This window comes from Limanda limanda, chromosome 13, assembly GCF_963576545.1.
Source record: "Limanda limanda chromosome 13, fLimLim1.1, whole genome shotgun sequence".
NCBI classification, from domain to species: domain Eukaryota; kingdom Metazoa; phylum Chordata; class Actinopteri; order Pleuronectiformes; family Pleuronectidae; genus Limanda; species Limanda limanda.
The window spans coordinates 5,946,986-5,962,198 of record NC_083648.1 but is presented as its reverse complement, the minus strand read 5'-3'; the positions used below and the strand labels follow the sequence as shown (position 1 = coordinate 5,962,198).

At 44.1% G+C, this 15,213-nt stretch overlaps 1 protein-coding gene across 3 annotated transcripts in view; it reads right to left on the bottom strand.

The window, feature by feature from the left end:
* Positions 1 to 13,280, bottom strand: part of zfyve9a (zinc finger, FYVE domain containing 9a) — a 28,086-nt gene extending 14,806 nt beyond the window's left edge. For all 3 annotated transcript variants that reach the window (XM_061084192.1, XM_061084193.1, XM_061084194.1), the window contains exons 1-4: positions 13,031 to 13,280; positions 4,595 to 4,699; positions 4,241 to 4,348; positions 665 to 2,100 (exon numbers count right to left, since the gene is read on the bottom strand). In XM_061084192.1, the coding sequence (XP_060940175.1) occupies positions 665 to 2,100; positions 4,241 to 4,310 (1,506 nt within the window). In that variant the 5' untranslated portion in view covers positions 4,311 to 4,348; positions 4,595 to 4,699; positions 13,031 to 13,280. The remainder of the gene's footprint in view (positions 1 to 664; positions 2,101 to 4,240; positions 4,349 to 4,594; positions 4,700 to 13,030) is intronic.
* Positions 13,281 to 15,213: the final 1,933 nt, after the last annotated feature.

Genomic DNA, 15,213 nt, shown 5'->3' with positions numbered 1-15,213 from the left:
GTTGATACATTAAAAGTTAATACATTGAATAAATAGGAATGAAATAAATATGCATATATATATACACAGTAATACAAGGTATAAAACAATTCGTCAATAAAATACTATGGCAAAGTCAACTAGCAGTTACAGTCATTGCAGGAGAAGTCAGCTGTACATGAGACCAGACTCGAAAACTCTGTCAATGAAACAAAGTTTGAAATGTTCTTTACAAATTAACATATTTAACTATTTTTTGATAAAGAAACAGCACATTGTTTGTGTTTGGTTATTCATCACCCACAGATATTCCAGGTGAGGTGGTAGAATCCTGGTTTTAAAGTGTGTTACAGTGTATTTCTCCTTTAAAGCCGCTCTATTTCTTTCTTTTTTTTTCTTTGTCTTGCAGCAGTGATGTATGTAATTGTATTGTATTGTATTATAATAATTTAATATGCCTATATACATATATATATATATATATATATATATATATATATATATATATATATACATTCTAGGTACTTCTGCTGCATGGGGTAGGCTGGCCTGGGGTGGGTGGGTAGTATTGTGGGTAGGGGTATATCCATCAGAATTGTGTTTATAATTGTATAATTGTACTGAGTACCCAAGGAAAACCAATAAAAAATGTTAAACATAAAGCCGCTCTAGCTCTCTCTCTCACCTTGCCACAGGCTCTGCAGTGGTGCCTCCTCTTGGTGAAGGTGAACTTGACGTCACACTTCATGCAGACGGGAGCCTGGGAGTCGGGCACCCACACCGGGGCCACCGCACCCAGGGAGCTGGCAGGCTTCTTGCACAGGGCGCCCTGCTGTCCGGCCTGCAGGTCGTTGTCTGGGCTCTCTGACGGCCTCGGGGACGGAGAGTGGACGACTCCCTCTCCGTTCACCGCCGTCTGCTCCGTCACGCTCAGGGTCGTTTCAGATGGCGTGCTCCTCCGACACTGGTTCTCCAGGTTCTTGTTCTTGCTGAGGAGCTGGTTTTGGACCTGGCTGGACAGCGGCTGAGGGATCTGGAGCTTGAGGGTGACCGGCTGCTTGGGCCGTGCCCCCCCGTAGGGAACACTGACCGGCTGCAGCCGATTGTTGAGTTTCGGTTGGACGCCACCGGACCCCGGCGCGCCGCCATCGCCGCTCTCCTGCTTGCTCTCCTCCATTTCCTTCTCCTCGGTCACAGAGTCCTCTTTAGAGGGGACAGGAGAGGGAGAAAACCCCCGCTCCTCCTCCTCCTCCTCCTCCTCCTCCTCCTCGCCTGTCAGCTTAGAGTGATTACTCCTCTCCTGCTCAGAACCATTGGGGAGGCTTGTTATTCTGAGGAGCTGATCGATCTGTCCCTCAGGAGCAAATCTCCTCTCATCTTCAACCCAGTCAGGAGAACACGCACCATTCAGCTCTGCTTCACAACCAGACTGATCATCTCTCTCTCCATTCAGGAGACTCTCTCTCTGCTCCTGGTGTGAGTTTACAGTTTGTCTCTCTTGACCATCGTCCTCTAACACAGCTGCACCGGCCTCCTTTGTGAGACCTTCCCTTATTCGTGTGGTTGCTTCCACATCTGGATGAATTATCTCAGACGGAGCCTCTTCCTGTCCCAGTCCGAGCTCGAAGGTAAAGTGAGTGTGACTGACGGTGGAGCTTCCTCCTCCAGCTGAGGCCGCTCTCTCCTCCCGATGAGATGTAACCGCCTGGTCACCAGCACCGGGCTCGTAGTCTGGAGGAGAACTTATCTCCTGGCTGAGCCCATGTTGTGGACTCGCAGCGCACCCGTTCTCCACGGCACCGCCTCCCGTCACAGGGGTCGGCGAGAGGTCGTCGGTTCCCACCAGTTTGCCGATGTTGGGCTGGGGCAGCGGCGGGCTGTGCACGTCTGCCGGCCTCTCCTCTGCCCAGGATGGAAGTTCAGAACCAGGGTGTCTCTTGGGGTCGGCCCCCGGGGAGGTGCTGGAGGAGGAGTCGGGGGGGAGACTCTTGAAGGGCAGCGGACTCTCCCGGGGGCTGAGGTCTGCGTGGGCCAGGGCGGGGTTCAGAGAGAGCAGGTGGGCCGGCGGGGCCAGGATCTGGGTCCACTTGGCATCGGTGAGAATGGGTGTGTCAGGTTCATCTGGAGGAAACAGAAGAAAGAGAGGAAGACAGAGAATAAGATGTAGGTAGAGCTGCAGGTATTGCACCAATTGTTAAACTCCACATCTAACGGCAGCTTTACTGCACTTTGCATGAATTTGATCTTTGTCATGACTAGGGTTGCAAAGGGGTGGAAAGTTTCCGGTAAATTTCCGGAAACTTTCCGGAAACTTTCCATGGGAAGTTAAGCTCGGGAATTTTGAAAAAAATAAAAAATACGCAAATTAAACGCTGAGCAATAAAAACATCACTCAAAACTCTATTTTAAAGGTGTATGGAATGCAGCACACACTGCACGTTGAGTTTCAACCCTCCACTGTGCATTCTTCCATCACATGCACAGATAACTCCCAGCATCCTTCACTCTACAGCAGAGCTATTGAGGCCTGTTGTAGTGTGCAGGACGAGTCAGGTCAGTTTCCATGATATTACTGGGGAAACTATATTAGCATGCTGATTGAGGATTGTTCATCTGTTCATCTAGCCTATTTCCATTCATTTATCCATCAATTGTAAAATATGTTTACAGAAGATTCCAATTGTTTGGCTAACTATTTATATCTCTGGCATTGCATTAGTGTTTTTTTACAAACTTTTTTCTCATCTTATTCTACAGAACAATGCCACGTGCACTATCTCATGTGTGGAGACATTTCACCCCATCCAATGTAGAAGGAAAGGCTGTGGACATTTGCAAATACTGTGCAAAGACCTATGTTAAGAATGACACAACGATGTAGAAGCATATAGTCCCATAAGTGCCCAAAGTTTCATCAGGGCTCAAATCAGCCTATGACAAACAAAATGTTTATATTTATGTCTGTATATGACAAGGTAAATACAGTTAGTATAAATTACCCACAACATTTCCAGTTTATTCCCGTTTATTCCTGTTAATTCCCGTATATTCCCGTTTATTCCCGTATATTCCCATGGAAAGTTTCCAACTTTGAATATTCCCGGAATTTTGCAACCCTAGTCATGACGCTTATTTTCTGGACAGAGTGAAGATATCATATCACATTTAAGCTGAGACAGAAACCAGGACAAAGTGTCTCCCAGTAAACGGATCAACAGCAAGACAGGAAGTCTCAAATGAACTGACACCAAGATACACACTCCCAGATGATCGAAGGAGCTAAAAATGGCTGAACAAACCAGGGGACAAATTGAGAAATGAGGTTGGCATGGAATGAGATATTAGTGTGTGGATGGACTGGGTGAAAAGAGAAGTGGGCCAAGTGGCTCTGCCCCCCCCGGGAGCCATCAGTCACCATGACACATCACAGCTCTGTAGTACAAATGGAAATTCATAGATGATATTTATTCCAACCCAACTTTCTCACAGAGCCGTGTCAGCTACTGTACAGAACTCTCCTCCCTCCACTGGAATTCATGCTAAGCTGTTTCATTATGTGCTGTACTCAGTTCAGACACACACACACACACACACACACACACACACACACACACACACAGACACACGACGTTAATCTGCCAAACTGGAGCCTCAGCAGTGGACCCACAGATGATCACTCAGCCAAAATACAAACTGAGCTCACAGTGCTGTCACAATACAGCCAGTGTGTGTGTGTGTGTGTGTGTGTGTGTGTGTGTGTGTGTGTGTGTGTGTGTGTGTGTGTGTCTGTGTGTCTGTGTGTGTGTGTGTCAGCAGGACCTTTTCTGAGGTCATTTTTGATAAATCCAGACAGAGACCAGTCTTTCTCATAATCTGATCACTCATTCTGGCGAGCTGGGAGTCTGTAGATACACAGCTCGGTAATGAAGTGTTTACTGGAACAGTTTCTTTACCTATTGTGAAGAATAACTGTAAAAATAGACGACGTTTTTTGCCCTGGACCAATTACACATTTTAATAAACCCCCCAGGGGAAATGGAAAATCCAATTAGTGCTGTTCCCTCTCTGCACACCCTCAATTACAACCTGTAAATGTTACCGGCTGATTGTTGTTTCTGACGACTCGGTGACTTACGCACGGGTTACGTAATGAACTCCTAACCACAGCTCCTCTGAAGCTGCGTCTTTGCTCCAGCACGGTGACTCACCGTCTGTCCTCCGTCTCGTCTCTGCACTCACTCAAGCTCACGCAGCGGCTCACCTTCGTTCTGCTCAAACTCGTCCAGGACCTTGTCCAGGTTGAAGGCCTCGGCCTGGAAGTAATTCTCCATGGGTCAGGAAGCTCCACCCTGACGACAGCCGTGTGAACCTGGAGGCAGGAAGAGAGAGAGCGTCCTCAATACCACAGTCATATCTCCTCATTCATACATTTGTGCTATACTCACTTACATGTAATATTTGTAAGTAGAAATAACTTTTTGACATTTATTTCTTTAGGAAGCAGTCCTCTTTTTGTGATCACCCAGGGGTCACAGAGATAATAAATGTGAAGTATGGTCAAAATCTGGATTATACGTTTCAGTGCTTCTTTTCCATGCTCCCTCCTTCCTCTCACCTGCACCGAGGTCCTCCTCAGCAGTCCCCGGCCGTGTTTCTCTCTCAGCAGGTTTCCCTCTCAGCCGTCACTTCACCCAGTCTGGCAAGCGCCCAGCGCCCACACCTGAGGCGGAGAGAGGAAAACACCGTTCAGTAAAGAGCTGCTTCTCCACCGGTGCAGCCAAGCATGCTGCCTGTTACACCAGGTTTATAGAAATGTGAAGCTAAATGGTTATTTTGAGTTAATAAAAACTAGCATTACTGCTTTGTGGTTGCACCAAACAGTCAAGTTGCAGGAATCACGGTCTAAATCTTTCCCTCTGTTTCCAAGTTACGGTGAAAAATCAGATCATTATGATTTCATGGAGATGTTGACCTTTGCCCTCTTAGTCAAGTTAAGTCATAATTACCATGTGAATTTAAGTGCTGTGACCAAACAAACATTGTCTTTCAAGAAGCCAAAAATGCCACATTCAAAACCACATTCAATGAATTCTCCTCCAGGCATTCCTGATATAACACAGTCGCCAGGAGCATGAGCTTGATCTTAAAACAACAAAATCTGATCAGTTCATCTTTGAGTATAAGTGAGTGTTTGTACAGTGAAACCAGGGGAGCTGTTGGGCGTCTAACAGAAGTTTCTTTCCAAATTTATGACACACGCTTGTGTAGAAATGTGGAAAGAATCCCACACAGCTCCACCCGTCAGGCGGCTGATGAATCAGAACATCTCAGACCAGGGACATACAGTTCATGAACAACACCCTGAATCAGATGTACTCAGCATAGTGTGTTTGCTGATCGTCATCATCGTCACACAGTGAGGTATTATCCATAAGGTAATCACAGTCATGAATGGAAAACGGCTGAAGCCTGATTCACTGCAGTGTCAACCTGCCCCAGTGTCCTTGCTGATGAGGAGACCTTGGAGCGAGGATGGGATGTGGTGGAGCGTGAGGTGTGCGTGCGTGTTTGTGTGCGTCTGTGTGCGTCTGTGTGTGTGTGCGGCGCTGCAAATGAGTAAGAGCCACACTGAACCTCAGGGTCATTCTCATAAGGACGAGAGCAACCAGGGATTACACCAGAGACCAAATATTCCGCAGAGCCAGGACCTCGGAAGAAACGAGCCGAGTCAACAAATTATCCACTTAGTTTAAGATGCAAGCATTGGACACCTTGTCAGCACAAAGCAGGGATGGCACACGACAGGAGGCTTTGTGTGTGTGTGTGTGTGTGTGTGTGTGTCTGTTTCTGTGTGTGTGTCAAGCATTGTCAGGTTAAACCGTTTCATCCACACTGAGAATGAGGCAGAGGGAGGAGGCTGCCGTCAGAGCCAAGTGGAACCCAATATTTCATCCTACAAATAAATCAAATCTGTGAATAGAACAAATCAATACAGTTCGTTAAAACTTTAAAACATTACAACTCTACAGGCCATCAAAAGACCAAATGGAGCGCTCTGGGCCTCTGATTGTGCGGCTATCTGTCAACTCTCCCTACGTACACCATACACCATCCTCTCGGAAAAGCATAGCACCTATGATACTACATTCTGGAGTGGACAATAACTATTTCTTTATCCCTGGTTTTGTTTTCATTTACTTGTTTTGCTTTTTTCTTTCCTCGTTTAATTTAATATATTATGTATTCAATCAATCATCTATTCTTATTCTTATCCCCCCTCTTTTTCTCTTGGAGTGAGCACTGTTTGATGTTTGTTGTTTCTTCTATGCATTGCACGCTATACTTGAATACCATGTATAACAATATTGTATACAATTGAAAAATGGACAAAGAAAGTAATTGTCTCTGGACATGCATATTGTTTTGTTGAAAACCAAATAAAAAATAAGTAAAAAAAAAAAAAAAAGACCAAATGGAGGATGATGAGTCACAAATATTTAGTTTTAGATCCCGACACAATGACTTACTATTCATACTTAATATCAATACTGCTGGAAACTAAATCCATGTGCTATAGAAGAAACAATGAGCTCCAGTCTGGTTGTGCAAGTCCCACTGAAACCTCCCAGTCAGAGCAGGAAATCAACCAGAGGTTTTTCAATTGACAGGAGGGGTAAAATGCAATACTGCAAGAAGAGAGATCTAATTTAGGAGGAAGAAATGACCTGCACATCACCTGAAGTGATCACTGAATGCAAACATCACCTGAACACTGTAGTTTAACCTCATCCAACTTCTGCTCCTTTCACTTCAGCCGAGTAAGTTTCCACTTACGCTGAATGAAAATCGTCTTGCAGCGTATGAGTCAGTGAAGCCCCAGCCGACTGTGTGTACTCATGAATGCACACAAACACACGTGAACACACACACACACACGGGGACAGGAGCCCATCCCTGATTAAGATTTAATTACTCTGCAGAGGCGCTGAATAATGCATCTTTAGTCAACGTGCGTGAAGGAGTAGAGTTGTATTTTTAGACATGTAAACTTGGAAAGAGGCTTTAAAGGAGACATATGTGCATGAAGGAGTGCGTCAGTCAGTGTCTGTATCACGGGGAAAGAAAATAGTCCTTTAAGCTACACTGTGTTTAGACGTGTCACTCAAACAGCGTGAACTTCAACTCATCAACTAAAGACTTATTCAAAATGTCAGGCAGCTGCATGTAGTGTTGATGCACGTAGAACGAGAAAATCCAGACTGTGCAGTCCATCCAAAAACAAAGATTCACATCCTAAACATTTTCCAAGTTAATGGATCAACTTTAAACAACAACACATCACAGACGATACGGCTTCTTAATGTGAAAGTTCTCAGCCGAGGAAGTTCAGTCTGTTGGTCAGCAGGATTACACAAAAAGTACTGAACTGATTTCCATTAAATCTTATACAAGGCCCGAAGAGGAACCCATTATATTTTGGAGCAGATCCAGATGAAGGGTGTTAGCTTTGGCAGAGGCAGCCGCTCTCTAAGAGTCTAAGAGTCTTTCTAATTTCTTTCTCTCTGTGTTACTTATTTTGTTTGTCAGCAGGACGACACAAAAACTACGACACCAATTTCCACCAGACTTGGAGGAGGAATAAACCTGCTTCTGGGAAGAACCCTTCGAATGTTGGTGAGGATGTTTAAGGACATTTTAACTTTATATTTTTACTGTAGGACAAGACAATCATGTGTAGGATGGTTCAGTCCTGGGAGAGGTGTGAGATCTGAGTGTCCGAGATGCACACAGCTCTTCTCATGTGTATTTAATATTTGAAATGTGACTCTATCTACAAATGTGTATAGCTGAATCGTCCAAAGAAGCAGCTAACGAAATACTTTCATAGACAATCTGTTGATTTCTTTGCCGATTAAAGAAAATGCCACAGAATAATCAAAATAAATGTCCATTACAAGCTCAAGGGGACGTCAGACACAGAAAAGAGGAAGTCTGGTATTTCCACTCAATGAATGAACCGAGCAGTTAATCATGGTTCCACAGCTCATCAACTAACGGATCATTTCAGCCAGAACAACAGCGCTTGTGGACGTTTGCTCAGATTAACATCGATGCACAGAGACAGCGTGTGACCGACCGAATCTCCATATAAAAAAACACCAAATGCAACGCGACTGAAACGAAAACAAGACGCTCCCTTTTCAAATGAAGCGAACTCGTCCAGCGCGAGCCAGACATGCTAATAATGAAATGGCCTCACAGACTGCTAACACAATAAAGCATGCCTGAGTGGACGTCTCGACATGGCAGCATAATTGAATAAGACAGGCCCATAAACAGTGAGGAAGCTGGATGTGCTGGAAAGCTGAAACAGTTCGTTAAGTCCTCGCTGTCAGAAGCAGACTCGGCTTCCTGTTGTTGTTTCCTGAGGGAGACGCACTCACTTCCGAGTCAATCAGCTGGAAAGCCCTTCCAGTCATTAGCACAGTTTGACATTTATTTTCCTGCTTATGTAACATATACATGTACTTCTGGCATCTGGTTTAGTTAAGTCATAATTTGCTCCTTCTAGAATTTTTTTTTCTAGATTGTGATGTTCACTTCCTCCTGTTGTTTTCACATATACACACGTGACAGCAAAGAAATGACAAATGTTAGGTCAATATTATGATGACTGTTGTTTTTGTTATTCAATGTTATAATAAACTGCCAGAATTCCTCAAACGACACATGATAATACTGCAGCTATTTTAATCGACAAATAATCCTTTTGCTGACTCCGGCTTCCCAGATGTCAGGATATGAGGTTGTTCTTTGTGACACATCAGAGGAAACTCCACTCTTTGGGTTTCAGTCTGTGTGTCACACAAAACAAGACATTTGAAGACATTGCCTATATTCTAACAGGCAGTTTGAACTATTTTATGACATTTTACAGACAGAATGTGACGTGAAACCCTAACCCAACCTGAACCCCATTCAAATTTTTGTCCAAACTCTATTGTACATGCAGCCTCATTGGCAGGAACCATTTGGATACCAGTTACCCATTATCTGATTGATTTCTCCAGTTTTTATCTTTGCTGTGACAAAATTTGTCATAAAACCCACACAAAAATATGGGTAATAGTACAATGTTGGTCTTTCTCAGTTTAGATTCTGACACAGAATCTAATTGAGAATAAATGTCCTGCATAAATGTTCCAAAGTGCTCAGACCTGAACTCGGCTCCTGAACTATTTAGGAGGGATGAAGAGGAGCTCGTCACCGGCTGCGTCACTCAGACAGAGAGAGAGAGAGAGAGAGCTCCACTCACCAGCCAGACAAGATGTTCATCCAGCAGTAACCTGAGTTAATGGAGCAGTTTTTGCATCATAAACGACTGAAACTATTATTCAAAAGCTCAGAAAACAAAACAAAATGACTCAAAACAACATAAATTTGGAAGAGAAAATCTCACCTTTCCCATATTTAGGATTATAAACCTGATTTGATTATTAGCTCATTTTCCGGTGCTCTGATATATTGAAGCGTAGAGCATGTTAACGATGAGTGATGAAGAGGAGGCTTTCGGGGGAACAGCCATGACAAGCTGTGTATTAAATCATGATGAATGTTGTGATGAAGGCCTGACGCAGAACGTCTGCAGCTCTGCTATTGGCCGGTTTGCGGAGGGAGGGAATTTGGGAAGACATCACCATAAATCATTTGTGTCGGTTAAGGCTGCACTTGAGACTGATTCTTACACTGAACTGAAAGTTTTAGCTGAGGGTTTTTATTAAAAGTGCCCTCGCTCCTCCTTTTTGCCAAGAATTGTTTCATTAAAGTTTTATACGACTCGTATAGTGGCACGGAGGAGAGGAAGAGACTCGGTAGTCTGCTCTTCTCAGTGAGTTGTTGTACAACAACAGAAAGACAGTTCTGCAAAAACTATTTATTTATTATCAACTAAACTGATGATTATTTACTAGATTATCCGTTTGTTTAATAATTGATAGTTTCTCTCATTTTTTAAAGCAAAATCCGCAGATATTTAGAAAGAATCAAATGTTTTTCTATATTGGATATTAAACTGAGTATATTATAGTTTTGGACCACATCTACAACACAGACGATTGGTTGATTAGTCTCTGGAAAGAATATTAAACATCTACATTTTTCAAGCAAATGGGCCGAAAATTCCTCTACTCAGATGTTAAGATTTGATGCTTTTCTATCATATGTGGCAGTAAATTAAAATTTCAGTCCATTGCACCAAAAGCTCTCGAAACTCATTCATTGCATGTTAGAAATTTCACTAAAACACCCACTCGCTCACTTTCTCCAGTTTCTTTCTCTCCAAAAGTCCCTCTCGAGAATTTGGATTTCAGTGCACGTGTGAAAGCAAACAAGTCACTTTGGACTTAGGGAAACTTTGGTGGGAATTTTTCACAACTTTCTGACATTTTATGGACAACTTGGGAGTGAAGAAATCTGTGGAACTTTTGAATTGTTCTTCAACAACTCCAGCCTCTGCACCAAGTTCGTCTACTATTCCCTTTTTTGTTCATGGAGCTGCGAACTTCCCACGTCTGTGAGCTCACATCCTGATAAACAGCGTTTTAAGATCCATTGGCCAGACGTTGCTGCACAGGGTGAGCGCAGGAAACCTCAAATGATCACTTCCTCCCTCTAAGAATGGTCTGACATCACTTTCTAACAACACGGGCGCATGACTGAGTGACACATCTTTGTGTAACGTCTACCGCCCTGACCGGAGTTCACTGGGAGTTTTCCTCCTGTCTCTCCCATAAGTGTTATTTTGTCATTACAATTCAAAGCTCTGCTGCAGATAAAAAGACATGAAAAGCAGAACATGAAAAAGAAAAACACGCCTCAGATTTGTATCCAGGAAAAGGTCACAAACACAAACACACTCTTCCTCTGAAATACTAAGAAAAGATAATTTCTCTGACAGGAGAGGTCGGAGAGGTGAATCCACGGAGATGTGTTGGAAGAAGGTAGAGAACAGAGGATCTGTCCTGGTGTCTCAAAGAGCTGCTCTGCTTCACAGTGTCACAAGCTGTTATGAGCTTCGTCTCTCCTGCGTGTTTTGATCTGCATTCAACCAGTCAGGGAGCGACTCGTAATACTTTCTGAAAGCAAAGAGTAACCCACGTCTGGGGAGTCTCTGCACACGAGAGCTGGTCTCTGCACGGCCGCCTGTTGGATCAGTCTACTCAGCCGATCCCCCCCCGTGGGTTTCAATACGGTTTAATGATGAAGAGCGGTATCGTTTTCCTCCGGCTGCAGGTACGAGCCCTTCTCAGATGTCCCGTCTGCATTTCACCTCCAGCACAAACCAGTCCAGACTGGACGGAGGCCAACAGGAGACCAGACAAGACAAGATGATGATGGGTGTTGTTAATATTACCGGTAATATGATCTGGAGGATTCACTTAAAGACGGGACTGAAGTTAAAGAAAAAGGCGGTCACTACTTTAGTTTGGCCTTAAATCAAAAAGGATATTTTGTTTTCTATAAAATATATAATGACGATAAGTAGCTATTTCTGCCATTTAAGGACATGGAAACTTGGGAGGAAGTAGAATTTACGAATAAGACTCAAACACATCTATTTAGATCAGGAGATACCACATCTTAACCTTTTACCTTGTGACTATTCTTGTGTTTACCGATAGATGTTTGTGTCTCCATAATTAACGCCTGGTTTGACTTGAATTATTCATGTATTCATCCCGTGACAAAACTGTTTCCTCTAATCGATGCTGTAGAATCCTGTTCTTCTGCTGAGGCTCTCAGTTACACACACGGCATCTGTTTCACTTCTTACTGTCCACGGAGAGGGATTCCACCCGGCTCGCTCTGAGGTTCCTGGGTTCTTTCCCCTGTTAATGTTGTTTTTGGTAGTTTTTCCTCAATCTTGTTGAGGGTTAAGAACAGAGGAAGTCGCAATTGTGATTTGTGAATATCGGCTTTACAAATCAAATTGGATTTGTGTTATTTCATGGATCTTGGTGGTATCTATGAGTCGAGACAGAAGGAGACACTTGGGCCTTGGTGTTTATTTGCACTCATCTACTAATAGTTCCAGCTCTACTCCATCATGTAGTGACTATGGTAGTGACCTGTCTTCCTCCTTAGCAGCATGTGTAGTTTGAATTCCCCACTGACGGTGCCACTGGGCCGGGCTCCTCCACACCACCACCTCCACAGGTCAGACTCGGGCCTGCAGACCCACATGATGAAGGGCTGGGCTCCAACACAACACACCTGACACCACCACACACACTCTGAGGGGCAGATAGAGGACCACCAGCCGGGCTCATGCACCCAGACGTGCAGCCTGCAGGCCAGACACCACCTCACAGGGTGGAGCCCCCCCCCCCCCAGCTGGTGGTGTGGTGGTGGTGGAGCTCGATGCAGAGGGAGCAGCTGCAGGAGAACAACCCAGCGGAGAGAACTTGGGTCGGGTTGCATTAGCAGAGCTGCTAGTCCGGAGTCTGAGGTTCTCTCCGGACCCGGACTGGAGCTGCAGACCTATGATCCAGACCCGGGGACTGGAGCTCCAGACCCGGGGACTGCAGCTCCAGACCCGGGGAAGGCCACCACAACACTCCGCCCCCCCCTCCGATCAACTAAATAAACAAAGTGGCAGCTCAGGACAACACGGGGGCTGCACCGAGGGGGGGGGAGCTAAGCGGGTTAGCCACCGAGGCTCCTGCGGGAAGTCGTGCTCCTCGGACGGCCACTCGCCCCGGCGCTGCCTCGCTGGTCCTTGCGGGGACCGGGTGGGTTCTAACCGGGCCCGGTGGTCGCTGGCAGCCCGGTGGAGTGGTCCCTGTCAGCGGGGGGTCTTTTCATGAGCGATGTGTAAATGACGTAAATCAGCGTAACACCACCACCACCACCACCTCCTCCTCCTCCGCCACCACCTCCTCCTCATCGGGGTTCTCCACCGTGACACCCCCGGCTCCACACCCCGCCACCACCCGGTCCTCCTCCCCGGGCGGAGCGGCCACAGACCCCGGGGAACAGACCCGTCACTCACCGGAGGAATCCTCATCTTGTCCCGCGGAGCCCCTCCGTCACTGGCCGTCATGGCTACTCGTCTTTCCGGGGGCCGCTCCTGCGTCTCCTCGCCGGGACTCCGACCCTCCACCGACCCGCCACCGAGCACCCGGCTCCCGCTGCACTCGGGGGAAAGTCCAGCCCGAGATCCAGCGGAGTTGATCCGCTTGAATATTGAGGGAAAAATTAGGAGAACCGTCAAGGTAGCTACAGGTCAGGTCCTCCACTTCCGGCTGGGACGCCATGTCAAAATAAAAGTTTGTTTCCTGCGCATTTAAAAGCTGTAAATCAATTGTTAATGTAATGATATAATAAAGAGCAGGGTGTTTATGAAAGACTAAAAAACAAAACACACACACTGATAATCAATTAGATTTTTCATTATTTAACTTCTTTTTTAAATCCCGTCATTAAAGGTTCAGGGTGAAGACTTTAGTGATATCTAGTGGTGAGTTGTCGTGTTGCAGCTTAATTTTGCTATTTTTATCTGCTCAGGTTCCATCGTTTTATTCTTATTTTTATCTGTCTGGTGTTGTTTCTTCCTTTTAAAGACATGCTGTACCATTTGTCATCTATATATAAAGTTAATTAAATAAAGTGCTTTAACAACAAACCACAGAAGTAGAAATTAAAAATTGTTAAATAAAAACAGAGTAAATTATTTTTATTTCAAGATTAAACAATCTGCATCTACACAAATGATTGTTGTGATTATACTGCAACAGTTGTGTCGCTTCTATTCAGGACACAAACATGTCAATTCACTTGTAACTTTAATCACTTTGAATGTGAAGCTGGTGAAGTCATTTTAAACTATTGTGCAACTCTGCTCACATGATACTAAATAAAGAGAAAATGTTTTCATGCACATGTTGTTTCATCATTTCTTTGTAGGAGCACCACAGTCTTTGCATATAAATGTTACGGGCTTTTACTTCCGTGGCTTCCTGTGTTGCTGCAGCACTTGTCTCCGTGCAGCTTGATGCTTCCTCCGGTTCCTGCTCCCTCTCCAGCAGCTGCAGCACCAGGGACATTTTGGCTCTAACGGGGCCGCTGGAGGTGCTGAGCCCCGGGGCGGGTCCGCAGCTCGGCCCGCCTGCGACACGACACCCGGGAGCGGAAATGGCTCAGTTCTTCCTCCCGGTGACCGTGTCTGTACACTGTGTCCAGACTGATTTCCATTTGCTTTACTATTACTTTATCAAAGAATTAAGTCATTATGTGCACGTGCTCATTAAAATGTCCAGAACCAGAAATTAATTATTTAATGCTATTTACATGAATACAAAATAGAGTTTAGTTTGAGAATATACAATATATACAAAAATCAACGGATATTTTTTAATTTAACGACTCCGCAGTGTGTAAAAGTACAAATTAACCAAATAATATTGTAGTTATACATGAAAAAAATACTTTGGGTTGGATATAAACTACACTATCATAGCAATACATAAGTTAAATTTAAATAATTATAAATTAAACTGACCCCAACAATTTTGCTGCTTTATTTTGTATGCTTAAAAAGTATATACTGACATTTAAAACTTCAGAAAAGTTGTGAATGCAGGACTATTATTTGAGAACTTCTACATTGTAGTGACACTACTTTTTAGTTTTCCATCAATATCAAGAGGGCCAACAGCCCATTTAAGTAACCACAACCAAAGGTAATGTAATAAAACTACAAATACTGTGAAGAAAATATATAAATTAATTGTTTTTCTCATGTGATGCAGCTGTGTACTTGTACTGCAATACTTAAATACTGAGCTTTATTCTGGATTTTACAGCTGTGTTTACTCATTATTTTGTTCCTCAAATATCTCAATAATAATACAGTTGTAAAAATAAGATTAATTTGGACCAGATGCATCATTAAAATGCTGCTATATTAGTGTTAATATTTTATGATGATTAAATATTGACAGAGGCCATCCGACTGCATATCTAGTTAATTTCCTCAGTAAATTATGTAAGAGTGCAGGACTTTGACTTGTAATGGAGTAATCTTATATTCTACTTTCCAGTTTTACTACATCCTCCATGGTGGTTTTTTTATGCGTATTAATTCAGCACTTGCCAATGAGTAAATGTATCAAACTACTTTCACAAGATTTGAGCTTTTTAAATGTCCTTTGATGACAGTCACACAACAGCTCA